Raw genomic sequence first — 13,890 nt, 5'->3', positions numbered from 1 at the left:
TTTATACATAGCATAAAGGCAAAAAAAACCCGTTGTATGCAGTGTTATTTCATTTTGTGGCTCCCAGTGTTTTCTTTTCTGTGGGAAATGGGTCCATATTGGCTCTTTTAGTGGTAAACGTTGCCGACCCCTGCTCTTGGATATTATATCTGATTGTGAAAAGATATGGCTTTGTGGTGAAATGGTACTCTACTCTTCCTTGCTTTACTACTTTGAGAGAAGTTTGGAAACGTTTAAGCTCTGCTCCCAGTAGTGCAAATACCTTGTTTGGAAAATTGCTAATAGCTTGTTTTTAGACAGACTGCCTTGTAATTACTTACGCTTAATTCATTGTACTGAAATGATGAAATTATTAAATGTGTAAACATGAGGAAATCTGCAGATGCTGGAGATTCAAACAACACACATAAAATGCTGGTGGAACACAGCAGGCCAGGCAGCATCTATAGGGAGAAGCGCTGTCAACGGTTCGGGCCAAGACCATTTGTCAGGACTAACTGAAAGGAAAGATACTAAGAGATTTGAAAGTAGTGGGGGGAGGGGAAAACGCGAAATGATAGGAGAAGACCGGAGGGGGTGGGACGAAGCTAAGAGCTGGAAAGGTGATTGGCAAAAGTGATACAGAGCTGGAGAAGGGAAAGAATCATAGGACGGGAGGCCTCGGGAGAAAGACAGGGGTAGGAGGGGGGAGTACCAGAGGGAGATGGAAAACAGGCAGAGTGATGGGCAGAGAGAGAGAGAAAAAAACAAACAACTAAATATGTCAGGGATGAGGTAAGAAGGGGAGGGGGGCATTAATGGAAGTTAGAGAAGTCAATGTTCATGCCATCAGATTGAAGGCTACCCAGCCAGTATATAAGGTGTTGTTCCTCCAACCTGAGTGTGGCTTCATCTTTCCCTTTGTTCACTCTTCTTGTTCTCCATCTCCCTCTGGTGCTCCCCCCCCCCCCCCCCACCTTCCGAGGCCTCCCGTCCCATGATCCTTTCCCTTCTCCAGCTCTGTATCACTTTCGCCAATCACCTTTCCAGCTCTTAGCTTCATCCCACCACCTCTGGTCTTCTCATGTCATTTTGCATTTCCCCCTGCCCCCACTACTTTCAAATTTTTTACTATCGTTCCTTTCAGTTAGTCCTGACGAAGGGTCTCAGCCCGAAACGTCAACAGTGCTTCTCCTTACAGATGCTGCCTGGCCTGCTGTATTCCACCAGCATTTTGTGTGTGCTATATGTTGTGTGTCTACATTGCTAAAGACTTTCAGCTAATCACACCAACCCAATTTCTGCCAAACTATTGATTTAGTAAAAGTAATGACAGGATGAATTTACTCTACAAAGATCTTTATTCTGCCCCAGATTGTTTATGAAATATGCTATTTGTTCTTTCACAAAGGTAACACAATTTTTATGCTTTTTCCTCAAACTGAAGCTGATGGTGTTTCTCCTGAGGATCTTGAAGCAATTGTGAACCATGTCCTTTCCATCAAGTTACCCGTTACTCCTGAGGAAGTGAAGAACAAAACAAAGCAAATTCAGGACATTCTTTCTGAGATTAAAGATGTTGATAAAGAAGTGGAAAGGCTAAATAACCGCTCTCAAGAAGCAAAGTTACTTTTGAAGCGTGCAATGAAAGCTGAGTATGTTGCCTTCTCAATTCAACAAGATGTCACATAAAAGGTTGTTAGTAAAATTTCTGATGAATGAGGAAACAAGATAAGAGCTCATAGTGTAAGAGGAAGTTATTAACATGGATTTAAGAAACATATCACAGTGAAGACAGAATATAAATAATACATTCTTGACCCTGAACTACTTATTATTCATACTAATAATTTGGCGGTGGGATCAAGTTTTCTAGTTTGCAGATTACATAAAAATTGGTAGGGGAGCATGCTGCAGAGAGGATATTTGAACCCTACTATCTAAAAAAGTTCAAAGTAAATTTATTATCAAAGTACATATATGCAACAGATATTGTTTTCTTGTGGGCAAGTCTATCCTTGATCTTATATTCTAGTCCTCTTGAAATGAATGTTAACATTGCATCTGCCTTCCTTACACCATACTCAGCCTGCAAATTAACCTTTAACATAAGGACTCCAAAGTCATTTTGCACCTCTGACTTTTGAATTTTCTCCCCATTTAGAAAATAGTCTACACTTTAGTTCCTTCTACCAAAGTGCACAACTACACAGTTCCCTACAGTATATTCCATTTGCCACTTCTTTGCATATCCTCCCAATCTATCCAAGTCCTTCTTCGGACACCCTGCTTCCTCAACACTACCTGCCCATTTAAAGGCAAAAATGAGGGAGCTCCAAAAGGAGAAGATTGGAAAACAACACATTCTGCCTTGGGTGGTGGGTCTGGAGAGTCATGAGTGTAGAGTCATGTAGAGATATTGTACACTAGGGAAACAAACCCTTCACCCTAGCAAGTCTGTGTTGAATGTAAATTGTAAATTTACATAAGCCTACATTAATCCCATTTTTCATTCTCCCACTTGTATATCAACCCTCCCCCCCACCCACCCTGAGATTTTACCACTCATTCACACAACTGCATGGCTTCGGGATGTGGGGAGGAACAGCCCCAGAGGAAACCCATGTAATCACAGGGAGAACATGCAAACTCCACTCAGACATCAGTCGAGGTCAGGATTGAATCCTGGGGCTGGTACTGTGTGGCAGGGGTGTAGCTGCGCCACTGTGCAGTCTGGCATGAGGGTAGAATCGGTCATTAGAATCAGAAACAAGAGCAAAGCCCTAGTTACAGTGCAGTGCCAAAAGGGATGGGAGAAGGGCAGTGCAATGAGCCAAGAAGAATTTTCTGTGAGAAAAACTGAACTGGGAAGCAGTTTGTACAAGGTGAAACTCAGATGTGTGAGAAACAGAATAAAGAAGGCTATAGGTAATGACAAAACACAATGGTATTTGTGACACTGAGCTTAGTAAATAACAGAGACCCTCACTGTAGGAATGGAAATTCACAATTGAGATTTATTTATAATCATCTTTATTGCTCAAATAACCTCTGAAAAAGCTGGAACATACGATAATTTTTAGCAACCTTTATATATATATATATAAAACCATATAACAATCACAGCACGGAAACAGGCCATCTTGGCCCTCCTAGTCCGTGCCGAACCCTTAATCTCACCTAGTCCCACCTACCCGCACTCAGCCCATAACCCTCCACTCCTTTCCTGCCCATATACCTATCCAATTTTACCTTAAATGACACAACTGAACTGGCCTCTACTACTTCTACAGGAAGCTCATTCCACACAGCTATCACTCTTTGAGTAAAGAAATACCCCCTCGTGTTTCCCTTAAACTTCTGCCCCCTAACTCTCAAATCATGTCCTCTAGTTTGAATCTCCCCTACTCTCAATGGAAACAGCCTGTTCACGTCAACTCTATCTATCCCTCTCAAAATTTTAAATACCTCGATCAAATCCCCCCTCAACCTTCTACGCTCCAATGAATAGAGACCTAACTTGTTCAACCTTTCTCTGTAACTTAATTGCTGAAACCCAGGTAACATCCTAGTAAATTGTCTCTGCACTCTCTGTAATTTATTGATATCTTTCCTATAATTCGGTGACCAGAACTGCACACAATATTCCAAATTTGGCCTTACCAATGCCTTGTACAACTTTAGCATTACATCCCAACTTCTGTACTCAATGCTTTGATTTATAAAGGCCAGCGTTCCAAAAGCCCTCTTCACCACCCTATCTACATGAGACTCCACTTTCAGGGAACTATGCACAGTTATTCCTAGATCTCTCTGTTCCTCTGCATTCCTCAATGCCCTACCATTTACTCTGTATGTTCTATTTGGATTATTCCTGCCAAAATGTAGAACCTCACACTTCTCAGCATTAAACTCCATCTGCCAACGTTCAGCCCATTCTTCTAACTGGCATAAATCTCCCTGCAAGCTTTGAAAATCCACCTCATTATCCACAACACCTCCTACCTTAGTATCATCGGCATACTTACTAATCCAATTTACCACCCCATCATCCAGATCATTTATGTATATTACAAACAACATTGGGCCCAAAACAGATCCCTGAAGCACCCCGCTAGTCACCGGCCTCCATCCCGATAAACAATTATCCACCACTACTCTCTGGCATCTCCCATCTAGCCACTGTTGAATCCATTTTATTACTCCAGCATTAATACCTAACGACTGAACCTTCTTAACTAACCTTCCATATGGAACTTTGTCAAAGGTTTTGCTGAAGTCCATATAGACTACATCCACTGCCTTACCCTCGTCAACATTCCTCGTAACTTCTTCAAAAAATTCAATAAGGTTTGTCAAACATGACCTTCCACGCACAAATCCATGCTGGCTACTTCTAATCAGATCCCGTCTATCCAGATAATTATAAATACTATCTCTAAGAATACTTTCCATTAATTTACCCACCACTGATGTCAAACTGACAGGTCTATAATTGCTAGGCTTCCTTCTAGAACCCTTTTTAAACAATGGAACCACATGAGCAATACACCAATCCTCCGGCACAATCCCCGTTTCTAATGACATATTAAAGATCTCCGTCAGAGCTCCTGCTATTTCTATACAAACTTCCCTCAAGGTCCTGGGGAATATCCTGTCAGGACCCGGAGATTTATCCACTTTTAAATTTCTTAAAAGCGCCAGTACCTCCACCTCTTTAATTGTCATAGGTTCCATAACTTCCTTACTTGTTTCCCACACCTTAGACAATTCAATATCCTTCTCCTTAGTGAATACCGAAGAGAAGAAATCATTCAAAATCTCTCCCATCTCCTTCGGTTCCACACATAGCTGACCACTCTGATTCTCTAAGGGGCCAATTTTATCCCTCACTATCCTCTTGCTTTTAATATAACTGTAGAAACCTTTTGGATTTACTTTCACCTTATTTGCCAAACCAACCTCGTATCTTCTTTTAGCTTTTCTAATCTCTTTCTTAAGACTCCTTTTACATTCTTTAAATTCCTCGAGCAATTCCTTTACTCCATGCTGCCTATATATATTGTAGACATCCCTCTTTTTCTGAACCAAATTTCTAATATCCCTTGAAAACCTTGGTGCTCTCAAACCTTTAACCTTTCCTTTCACCCTAACAGGAACATAAAGATTCTGTACCCTCATAATTTCACCCTTAAATGACCTCCATTTCTCTATTACATCCTTCCCATAAAACAACTTGACCCAATCCACTCTCTCTAACTCCCTTCGCATCCCCTCAAAGTTAGCCTTTCTCCAATCAAAAATCTCAACTCTAGGTCCAGTCCTGTCCTTCTCCATAATTATATTGAAGCTAATGCTATTGTGATCACTGGACCCGAAGTGCTCTCCAACACATACATCTGTCAGCTGACCTATCGCATTCCCTAACAGGAGATCCAACACTGCCCCATCTCTAGTCGGTACTTCTATGTATTGTTGCAAAAAACTATCCTGCACACATTTCACAAACTCTAAACCATCCAGCCCTTTTACAGAATGAGCTTCCCAGTCTACGTGTGGAAAATTAAAATCTCCCACAATCACCACCTTGTGTTTACTACAAATATCTGCTATCTCCTTACACATTTGCTCTTCCAACTCACGCGCCCCATTAGGTGGCCTATAATACACTCCTATCAGTGTTACTGCACCTTTCCCATTATAGATACATTTAAGATTCTCTCCATCTCCTCCTCTCTTTCCATCCCTAACAATGCATTCAAATTTATTATCCTTTTCTTTCTTCTCCCCTACATCTTCGGGCTGAGCGCATCCCTTCTCCATCACCTGCCTTTCCTCCCTCACACACTGTCTATTTACTTGCTCCACTGGTGAACTAACCTCCTCTCCCATAGTCTCCTCAAATAGTCTCCCACCCCCCCCCCCATCTTACTAGTTTAAAGTCCGCCCTGTAGCCCTAGCAAACCTCCCCGCTAGGATATTGGTCCCCCCACGATTCAAGTGTAACCCGTCCTTCTTGAACAGGTCACTCCTGCCCCAGAAGAGGTCCCAATGATCCAGAAACTTGAATCCCTGCCCCCTGCTCCAATCCCACAGCCACGCATTCATCCTCCACCTAATTCTATTCCTACTATCACTGTCGCGTGGCACAGGCAGTAATCCCGAGATTACTACCTTTGCGGTCCTTCTTTTTAACTGCCTTCCTAACTCCCTATACTCTCGTTTCAGGACCTCTTCCCCTTTCCTTCCTATGTCATTGGTACCTACATGTACCACGACCTCTGGCTCTTCACCCTCCCACTTCAGGATATCTTGGACACGATCAGAAACGTCCCGAACCCTGGCACCAGGGAGGCAAATTACCATCCGGGACTCCCGGTCACCTCCACAGAAACGCCTGTCTCAGCCCCTGACTATTGAGTCCCCTATTACTAAGGACCTTTTTCTTCTAACCCTACCCTTCTGAGCTACAGGGCCATCCTCTGTGCCGGAGGCTCGGCCACTGTCACTCCCACCAGGTAGGCTGTCCCCCCCAACAGTACTCAAACATGAGTACTTATTGTCAAGGGGTACAGCCACTGGGGTACTCTCTAGTACCTGCCTCTTCCCCTTCCTGACTGTAACCCACCTATCTGCCTCCCATGGTCCTGGAGTGACCACCTGCCTGTAACTCCTCTCTATCACCTCCTCACTCTCCCTGACCAGGCGAAGGTCATCGAGCTGCAGCTCCAGTTCCCTAACTCGGTCCCTCAGGAGCTGCAGTTCGGCACAGATGTGGACGTCCAGGAGGCTCGGAGACTCCAGGATCTCCCACATCCAACACCGAGAACAACAAGCTGCCCTCACACTCATACCTCCCAAATAACTGAAAATACAAGAACTAAAAGATAAGCCTACTATGCCCTCTTCTGCCTAAGCCCTCTGAGCCCAAGCCCTACACTCTGCGCCCGGCTCACTCCGCTGCCCGCTTCTTAAGGCGGCGTTCTTTATATATCTTCCCTCCTTCCCGGGCCTCCTTCACGCGCCTGCGCAGTCCCGCCTCTCAGAACTCCGATCTGAGAAGCAATTGGACAATTTGAAAATGGCCGCCGCCGCACTTCCTCTCAAGCCTCGCTGTCCTCTTCCAAAAGGATATGTATCTATCATTCCTCAGATCCAATATTAAATTCCCCATACCTGGCTCTACACACTGGCCTTCGCAAGTTGCCAGCCACACATCCAATGTATCCAATGTATCAAATAAATGACAGCAATTCCTAAAGACTGATACCCAAATGGTCAGTGATATACAATGTGCACACCATCTAACTGAAGCTCATTGTTAAAACTCCTCCTCTATAAAAGATCCAGTCTAGCATTGTTAACAGCAGTTAAGAATCTGACTGCCTTACTGTATTGTTCTGGCCAGCACAGTGTTACTGTGAGCTACAGTCTCACAGTGCAGAGAACTGGGTTCATTCCTGACCTTGGGTCCCATTCATATAGTTCAACTATACATGAATACCCATAAATACACCCAAACAGATCAGTGTCCTCAGGGCCAAGGTGCAAAACACAGTACCAACAGGGATACACAGCCAAATGAACATGTTACACGTATAGAATAGTAGTCGACATATAATCACATAAAAAAGTAATATAGCCCTATTTTGAGTCCATGACTCTGTCAGCAAGAGCAAACCTCAGTCAGATGCAATGCTGTTTATACTCCACTAGAGAGCAGCACCGATGCCATAGAGTTTGCATGTTCTCCCTGTGACATGTGGACTTCCTCCCACATCCCCAAACCATGCAGGCTGAGAGGTTAATTATTCACTCTGATTTATCCTAGTGGGTAGGTAGAACATAGGGGGGAGTTAATGAGAACATGGAAAGAACAAAAAGTAGAAAAATGCAGGACTAGCTTAAATGGATGACTGAGGTTTGGCACAAACTTGGTGGACTGAAGGGCCTGTTTCTATGCTCTCTGACTCCATCTTGATCTTTTCTTGTACACAGATAGTAAATGTTATGTGTGTATTCGTAGGAAAAGAGCTCAAGAGATTCCAAGCACAAAAGAACTGCAGAAAGAACTGGACAAGATAAAAGAAGTACAACGAAATGTTATAGGAACAGTGAATATAATCACAAGGGATTTAAATAGTGCAAAAACAAAAATTTCACAGGTAACTTCAGAATCAGAATTGCGTTTAATATCAATAGCATATGTCATAAAATGTGTTCCTTGCAGCTACAGTACATTGTTATACGTAATAAAAAACTATAAGTTACAATAAGTGTATAAATTAATCAAAAAGAGAGAAAAAATGCTTTAGTGTTCATGGGCTCATTGTCCATTCAGAAATCTGGTAAGAAGCTGTTCCTGAAACTGGATTGAATTGGAAGGATACTAATCCTGAATAAATTTTAATTTCCAATATTTAAAACCAGATATTCACAAAAAGATTATTTTAATTAATTTATGTTTCAAGAAATGTTTAGAATGTATTGACCGTAGTGTACAATATTAAACTATAGATTTTCCTTCTCTTATCAAATCAAGAGGTTTACCTTGGATGGAGATGTCCCGGAACCATTTGCTTTACAGGGAACTCTGGCATTCCCAAAAATCCAAATGACATTTTGATCAATGTTGAATCCCAACAATGATACTTTACATGTATATTTTCCAAGTGAACCCTTAGGTTCGGCCGGCAGTGTTAGTCTAGGGAAGACAGTCTCTGGCCCTGCTAAATGTGTGAAATCTGAGGTGCAAAATCTCTTGTTTGTGTGGATGCTGCGTGATGTATTCCCCTGTTACAATTCAGTACCACGAAATAAAAAAACAGAACACCATTTGCAATTAAACGATTTAGCTTCATAATTCTTATTTTGACTAGACAGTTAGTAAAGAAACAAAAAGAAAAGGGCCCATTTTAATGAAACAGTCTAATGCACACGTTGAAGCTCATGGTTTCCCATCTGTTAGTCCTTCATCGATTTCCCTCGGGAGGCATCGACCCATTCCCAGCCCACTCCATCCTGCAGTCTACGACTCTCCATTCTGGCATCTTCTTTCTCCATCTTCCACTGAACAAAAGAACATGAACAACCCACTCTCAGGCACACAACCAGAGAAAAACGCTCCCTTCATTGGACGGCGCACATTCCAAAGCCCCCGTTATCTCTAGTCATAACCCAAACACTGCTGCAACAGAACAACCTTTACATTAGCAGGGAAATCTTTCCCAGGGCGTTACACAAGTTTCTCAAAATCAAACATAGGTCATAGCTTTCAATTCTATTTTACAATTTAAGGGGTCAATTTTAAACTTGGGATTCATAGCCACACAATGGCACCATCTTTGATGGATGCAATACATAGATGACTGTATATCTTTGTAAGTATGGATAAGGATTAAAGGCTGTCAAGAAATCTCACAATCTCTAGGTCAATATTTTTCACACTGTTTATAAAAACTCTGTATAGATTTCAGGGAAATCCTACTGGTTTGCTAATTGTAAGTGCAATGTAACAATTTTTTATTTTTTTATTGCGTTTAGAACATTGTTATATATTAATTCTACTAATCCCTCCCGTCAGATTATTTTTTAATGTAAACATCAGTTCTTAAATGATGGGCCTTCTTGGACATAAATATTTCACCAATAGCCATCTCATCCTTTGGCATGCAAAGGTGTTTGGAAGACTATGGCCACAGCTTCCTCAAATTGTTCTTGGAGTGAAAGTGGTACAATGTATAGTATGCCACTAGGATCAATTTCTTTTCAATAGTACTCTTTATTTCTAGTCATGCTATTCAAAGCTCTTCCATTACCATACTGCTCTTTGTAAACAGAAGCAAAACACACATTTAGTATTTTCCCTTCCTTCATCCTGATTTTCCATTTGTATGCACTTCTGCAATTTTTTCAACTTTTTATATTTCCAAAATACTTCATAATTAATTATATTAAGTATTAATCATATCCTCCGTCAGCATGTCAAATCTCTTCAGTTTCCACTCTAAGTTCTCTATCCAATTTTTATTTTGTATGAGGGGAGGATTTTATTAGCACCTTCTCTACATCTTATGCTAGTTAGCAGAAGACAGCTAAATTTCTTGTGAAATTAATATGTTTTGTCTTTCATGTTTTAATTACTTATAGGTTAATGACAAAATCAAATCAATTTCTGACAATCTCGTGAATCTCATGAACAATATAGCTAAGTTTCAAAATGACATTGAAGGACTAAGAAACAAGACAGAAAACAACAAGATAGCAAGTAAAAAGGCAATGGAAAAAGCGAATGAAGCCAAGACGAATGCTGATGAGGCCGAACAAGTACGTGCTTTAATCTTATTTTTCTGAAGTTCTATTGCCTCTGCTATTTATTAAACCATTTAATCCCCAGGAAGTAACTCAGTTGCCAGGTATTAATGAATTAAAAGGCATAAACAAATAATTGGAAAGGAATTAAAGAATATTGAATAGGTGAGATAAGGAGAGAGGAGGTTTACAGGTCCCAGTGTGGACTTGTTGGGCTGAATTACTTGTTTCCATGCAGTAAGTTTGATGATTGATTCCAGCTGGTGGGCTCTAATTAGAGGATTACCCCTAAGCATCAGTATTTGGGCTCCAGATTGTATATCTAGTCAGCTCCATAGAACACTACAGCACAGTACAGGCCCTTCAGCCTTCCATGTTGTGCCAAACCATATAGTCCTTAAAAAAAGTACTAAACCCACACTACCCCATAACCCTCCATTTTGCTTTCATCTATGTGCCTGTCCAAGAGGCTCTTAATTACCCCTAATGTTTTAGCCTCCACCACCATCCCTGGCAAGTCATTCGAGGCACCCACAACCCTCTGTGTAAAAAACTTACCCCTGATGTCTCCCCTAAACTTCCCTCCCTTAATTTTGTACATATGCCCCCTGGTGTTTGCTATTGGTGCCCTGGGAAACAGGTACTGACTATCCACCCTAATTATGCCTCTCATAAACTTGTAGACCTCTATCAAGTCCCCTCTCATTCTTCTACTCTCCAAAGAGAAAAGTCCCAGCTCTGCTAACCTTGCTTCATATGATTTGTTCTCCAAACCAGGCAACATCCTGGTAAATCTCCTCTGCACCCTCTCCATAGCTTCCACATCCATCTTGGGCACCAGTTTGTATATCTAGTCAGCTCCATCTTGGCCACTAGCCTACAAAGTACCCAGGACATCTTTAGGAAGCGGTGTCTCAGAAAGGCAGCGTCCATTATTAAAGACCTCCAGCACCCAGGGCATGCACTTTTCTCACTGTTACCATCAGGTAGGAGGTACAGAAGCCTGAAGGCACACACTCAGCGATTCAGGAACAGCTTCTTCCCTTCTGCCACCCAATTCCTAAATGGACATTGAAGCTTTGGACACTACCTCACTTTTTTAATAAACAGTATTTCTGTTTTTGCACATTTTTTAATAATCTATTTAATATACTTAATTGGTTTACTTGTTTATTTATTATTATGTTTTATTTATTATTATTTTTTCTCTCTGCTAGATTATGTATTGCCTTGAACTGCAGCTGCTCAGTTAACAAATTTCACATCACATGCCGGTGATAATAAACCTGAATCTGATGCCGATTCAGATTTTCACAATTTACATCAATGATGTAGTTGGCTTGACCAGATGTCATATTTAGTGTTGAGTATGGAGAAAGTTATGAAAATGCTTCTTAGAGGTACAGACAAGCTGAGTGAGTGGACAAGAACAAGGCAGATGCAAAGTAAAGTGGAAAAACTTGAAAACTTTCATTTTGATGCTCGAAACAGGAAATGTTGCTTATTTTTAAATGGTGAGAATATTATTTCTAAATGGTAAGAAGTTAGATGGGGTTAATGTTCAAAGGGATCAAGCTCACAACACAATGAGAAGTATGTTAGGAGATCTACTGAAGCTTATAAAGTTCCTGTGGCATTTAACAGGCTGGATTCATGGAGGATATTTCCCCCAGCTGAGGAATCCAGAACCAGAGTCTCCGTCACAGAATAAGAGCTGGGATGAAAAATTCATTCATTCAGAGACTGGTGAATTTTTTGACTTTTTTATAGTCACATCGGTCATTCAAAACAAAGATTTAAATATTTCTGGATATTATAGGAATCAAGAAATAAAGGGACAGTGCAGGAAAATGGTGACAAGATAAAAGTTGACTTGATCTTGATGAAGGCCAATTTCTACCTTGGCTCAAAGGGTCAAACTGCTTACTGCTCCTGATATTTCCTGGGAAGTAGCAAGTAATCAATTAATGTGGTTACAGAAGGAAAGATCTAGAAGTCAGGTGTTGCCGTATTTAAAGCAGGAACTTATTATCATACTTTGTTTTCACTTCTCACCCAGCAAACTGATGGATTAAGGAAGAACAGCAGAATGTCACAGAAGGAGATTGTGCTGTTTGGTTTGGGAACAGAATCAAATTTATTATCACTGACTTAAATGAGGCGAAATTTGTTGCTTTACAGCAGCAGTACCATAAATTGCAAAGTAACTAACAAGTGCAAAATGAGGGGTAATGACCTAGCTTCATGGACTGTTCAAAATCTGATGGTAGAAGGGAAGGAGATGTTTCTGAATTATTGACTGTGATTCTTCCGATTTTGTTACCTCCTCCCTGATGGTAGTAACAAGAGAAGGGTATATCCTGCATGGTGAGAGTCCTTAATCATCGATGCTGCCTTCATGAAGCATCACCTCTTGAAGATGTCTTGATAAAGTGGGGTTGTGCCTGTGATGGAGCTTGCTAAAGCTCTCTACAGCCGTTTGCAATCCTGTGCGTTGGAGCTTTCATGGCTATGATGCAACCAGTCAAAAAGCTCTCCAGTGGCTGTCAATAGAAATTTGTAAGAGTCTTTGGTGATATATCAAACCTCCTCAAACTCCTAATGGTGTACTTTCTCCTAACTATTTTTCCTAACAATTGTTCCTTTAAATACATTTTGGAAATTATTTGCTGATTTAAAAGGCATTTTCACATTTTGTTCATTGCAGGAATTTAAAACATTGAATGAAGCATATGTGAAATTAATCAATCTGAGCATACAAGAGATTCCAAAGGATGGAAAACAAAAAGCAGAAGAATTACTGCGAGAGGCAAGTGATCTGGCAAAAGACTTAGAAAGCAAACTGAGGAGGATTACAGGTAGGGGGACATTGTTAATTCAATAGAATGGTAAATTTGTTTGACAATTTACATGGAGTCTTGCCTCTTTACATTATATTGACATTTTATTCAGCTATTAATCAAACCTTAAAGAAGACAAGTGGTGAAATACACAACATATTTTGTTAAGGTAATCACATAATGTTGGTATGATTTCTAAAATGAGTACTGTCAGACAAACCTACTACTACAACCAAAAATGACAATAAGTGTTGACTTTGCAAACATTATGCACTCTTAGAATTTTAGTGGAAGAGGTGAAACCTGAAGAGAGTTCCAGAAAATTGGGGAGCTTAAGAAGTTGTCAGGAAAGAAGCAGTAGTGGCAGAAGCAGCCCAGAGAGATAAATTCTGTAAGTCCTGAGGCTGCAGTCTCTATGTTGGAGAAAGTTCCACATGCCGCATTAATATTAGTGAATGTAACAACAAATCCCACTCTGGACCATTAGAAAACTGTTTCCAGTTCCAGCACTGACATCATCAACTCTGGAGAACTTCCATCCACTGCTACCAAAGTCATAGTTCCCTAACTCCGCACTGGTCCCTTCTACCTCCTAACCAAAATCCACAGACCTGCTGTCTGGGTAAGCCCATTGTCTCAGCCTGCTCCTGAACTCGTGTCCTCATACCTCAACTCCAGTCTATCCAACTTGACTCAGCCCCTTCCCACCTACACCTGCGACACTTCTCATGCTCTCAATCTCCTCACTAACTTTCAATTC

At 41.1% G+C, this 13,890-nt stretch overlaps 1 protein-coding gene and 1 long non-coding RNA gene across 2 annotated transcripts in view; one reads left to right on the top strand and one right to left on the bottom strand.

Moving 5' to 3' along the window:
* The window catches only part of LOC132403815 (uncharacterized), a 152,809-nt gene that overhangs the window by 90,742 nt on the left and 48,177 nt on the right, over positions 1 to 13,890 (bottom strand). The window lies entirely within an intron of this gene.
* Positions 1 to 13,890, top strand: part of LOC132403813 (laminin subunit beta-4-like) — a 147,256-nt gene that overhangs the window by 131,239 nt on the left and 2,127 nt on the right. The window contains exons 30-33 of the mRNA XM_059987531.1: positions 1,427 to 1,634; positions 8,006 to 8,144; positions 10,129 to 10,305; positions 12,998 to 13,148. Of these exons, the coding sequence (XP_059843514.1) occupies positions 1,427 to 1,634; positions 8,006 to 8,144; positions 10,129 to 10,305; positions 12,998 to 13,148 (675 nt within the window). The remainder of the gene's footprint in view (positions 1 to 1,426; positions 1,635 to 8,005; positions 8,145 to 10,128; positions 10,306 to 12,997; positions 13,149 to 13,890) is intronic.

This window comes from Hypanus sabinus, chromosome 13 (genome assembly GCF_030144855.1).
Source record: "Hypanus sabinus isolate sHypSab1 chromosome 13, sHypSab1.hap1, whole genome shotgun sequence".
NCBI lineage: Eukaryota > Metazoa > Chordata > Chondrichthyes > Myliobatiformes > Dasyatidae > Hypanus > Hypanus sabinus.
This window is presented reverse-complemented; position numbering and strand designations above follow the sequence as displayed.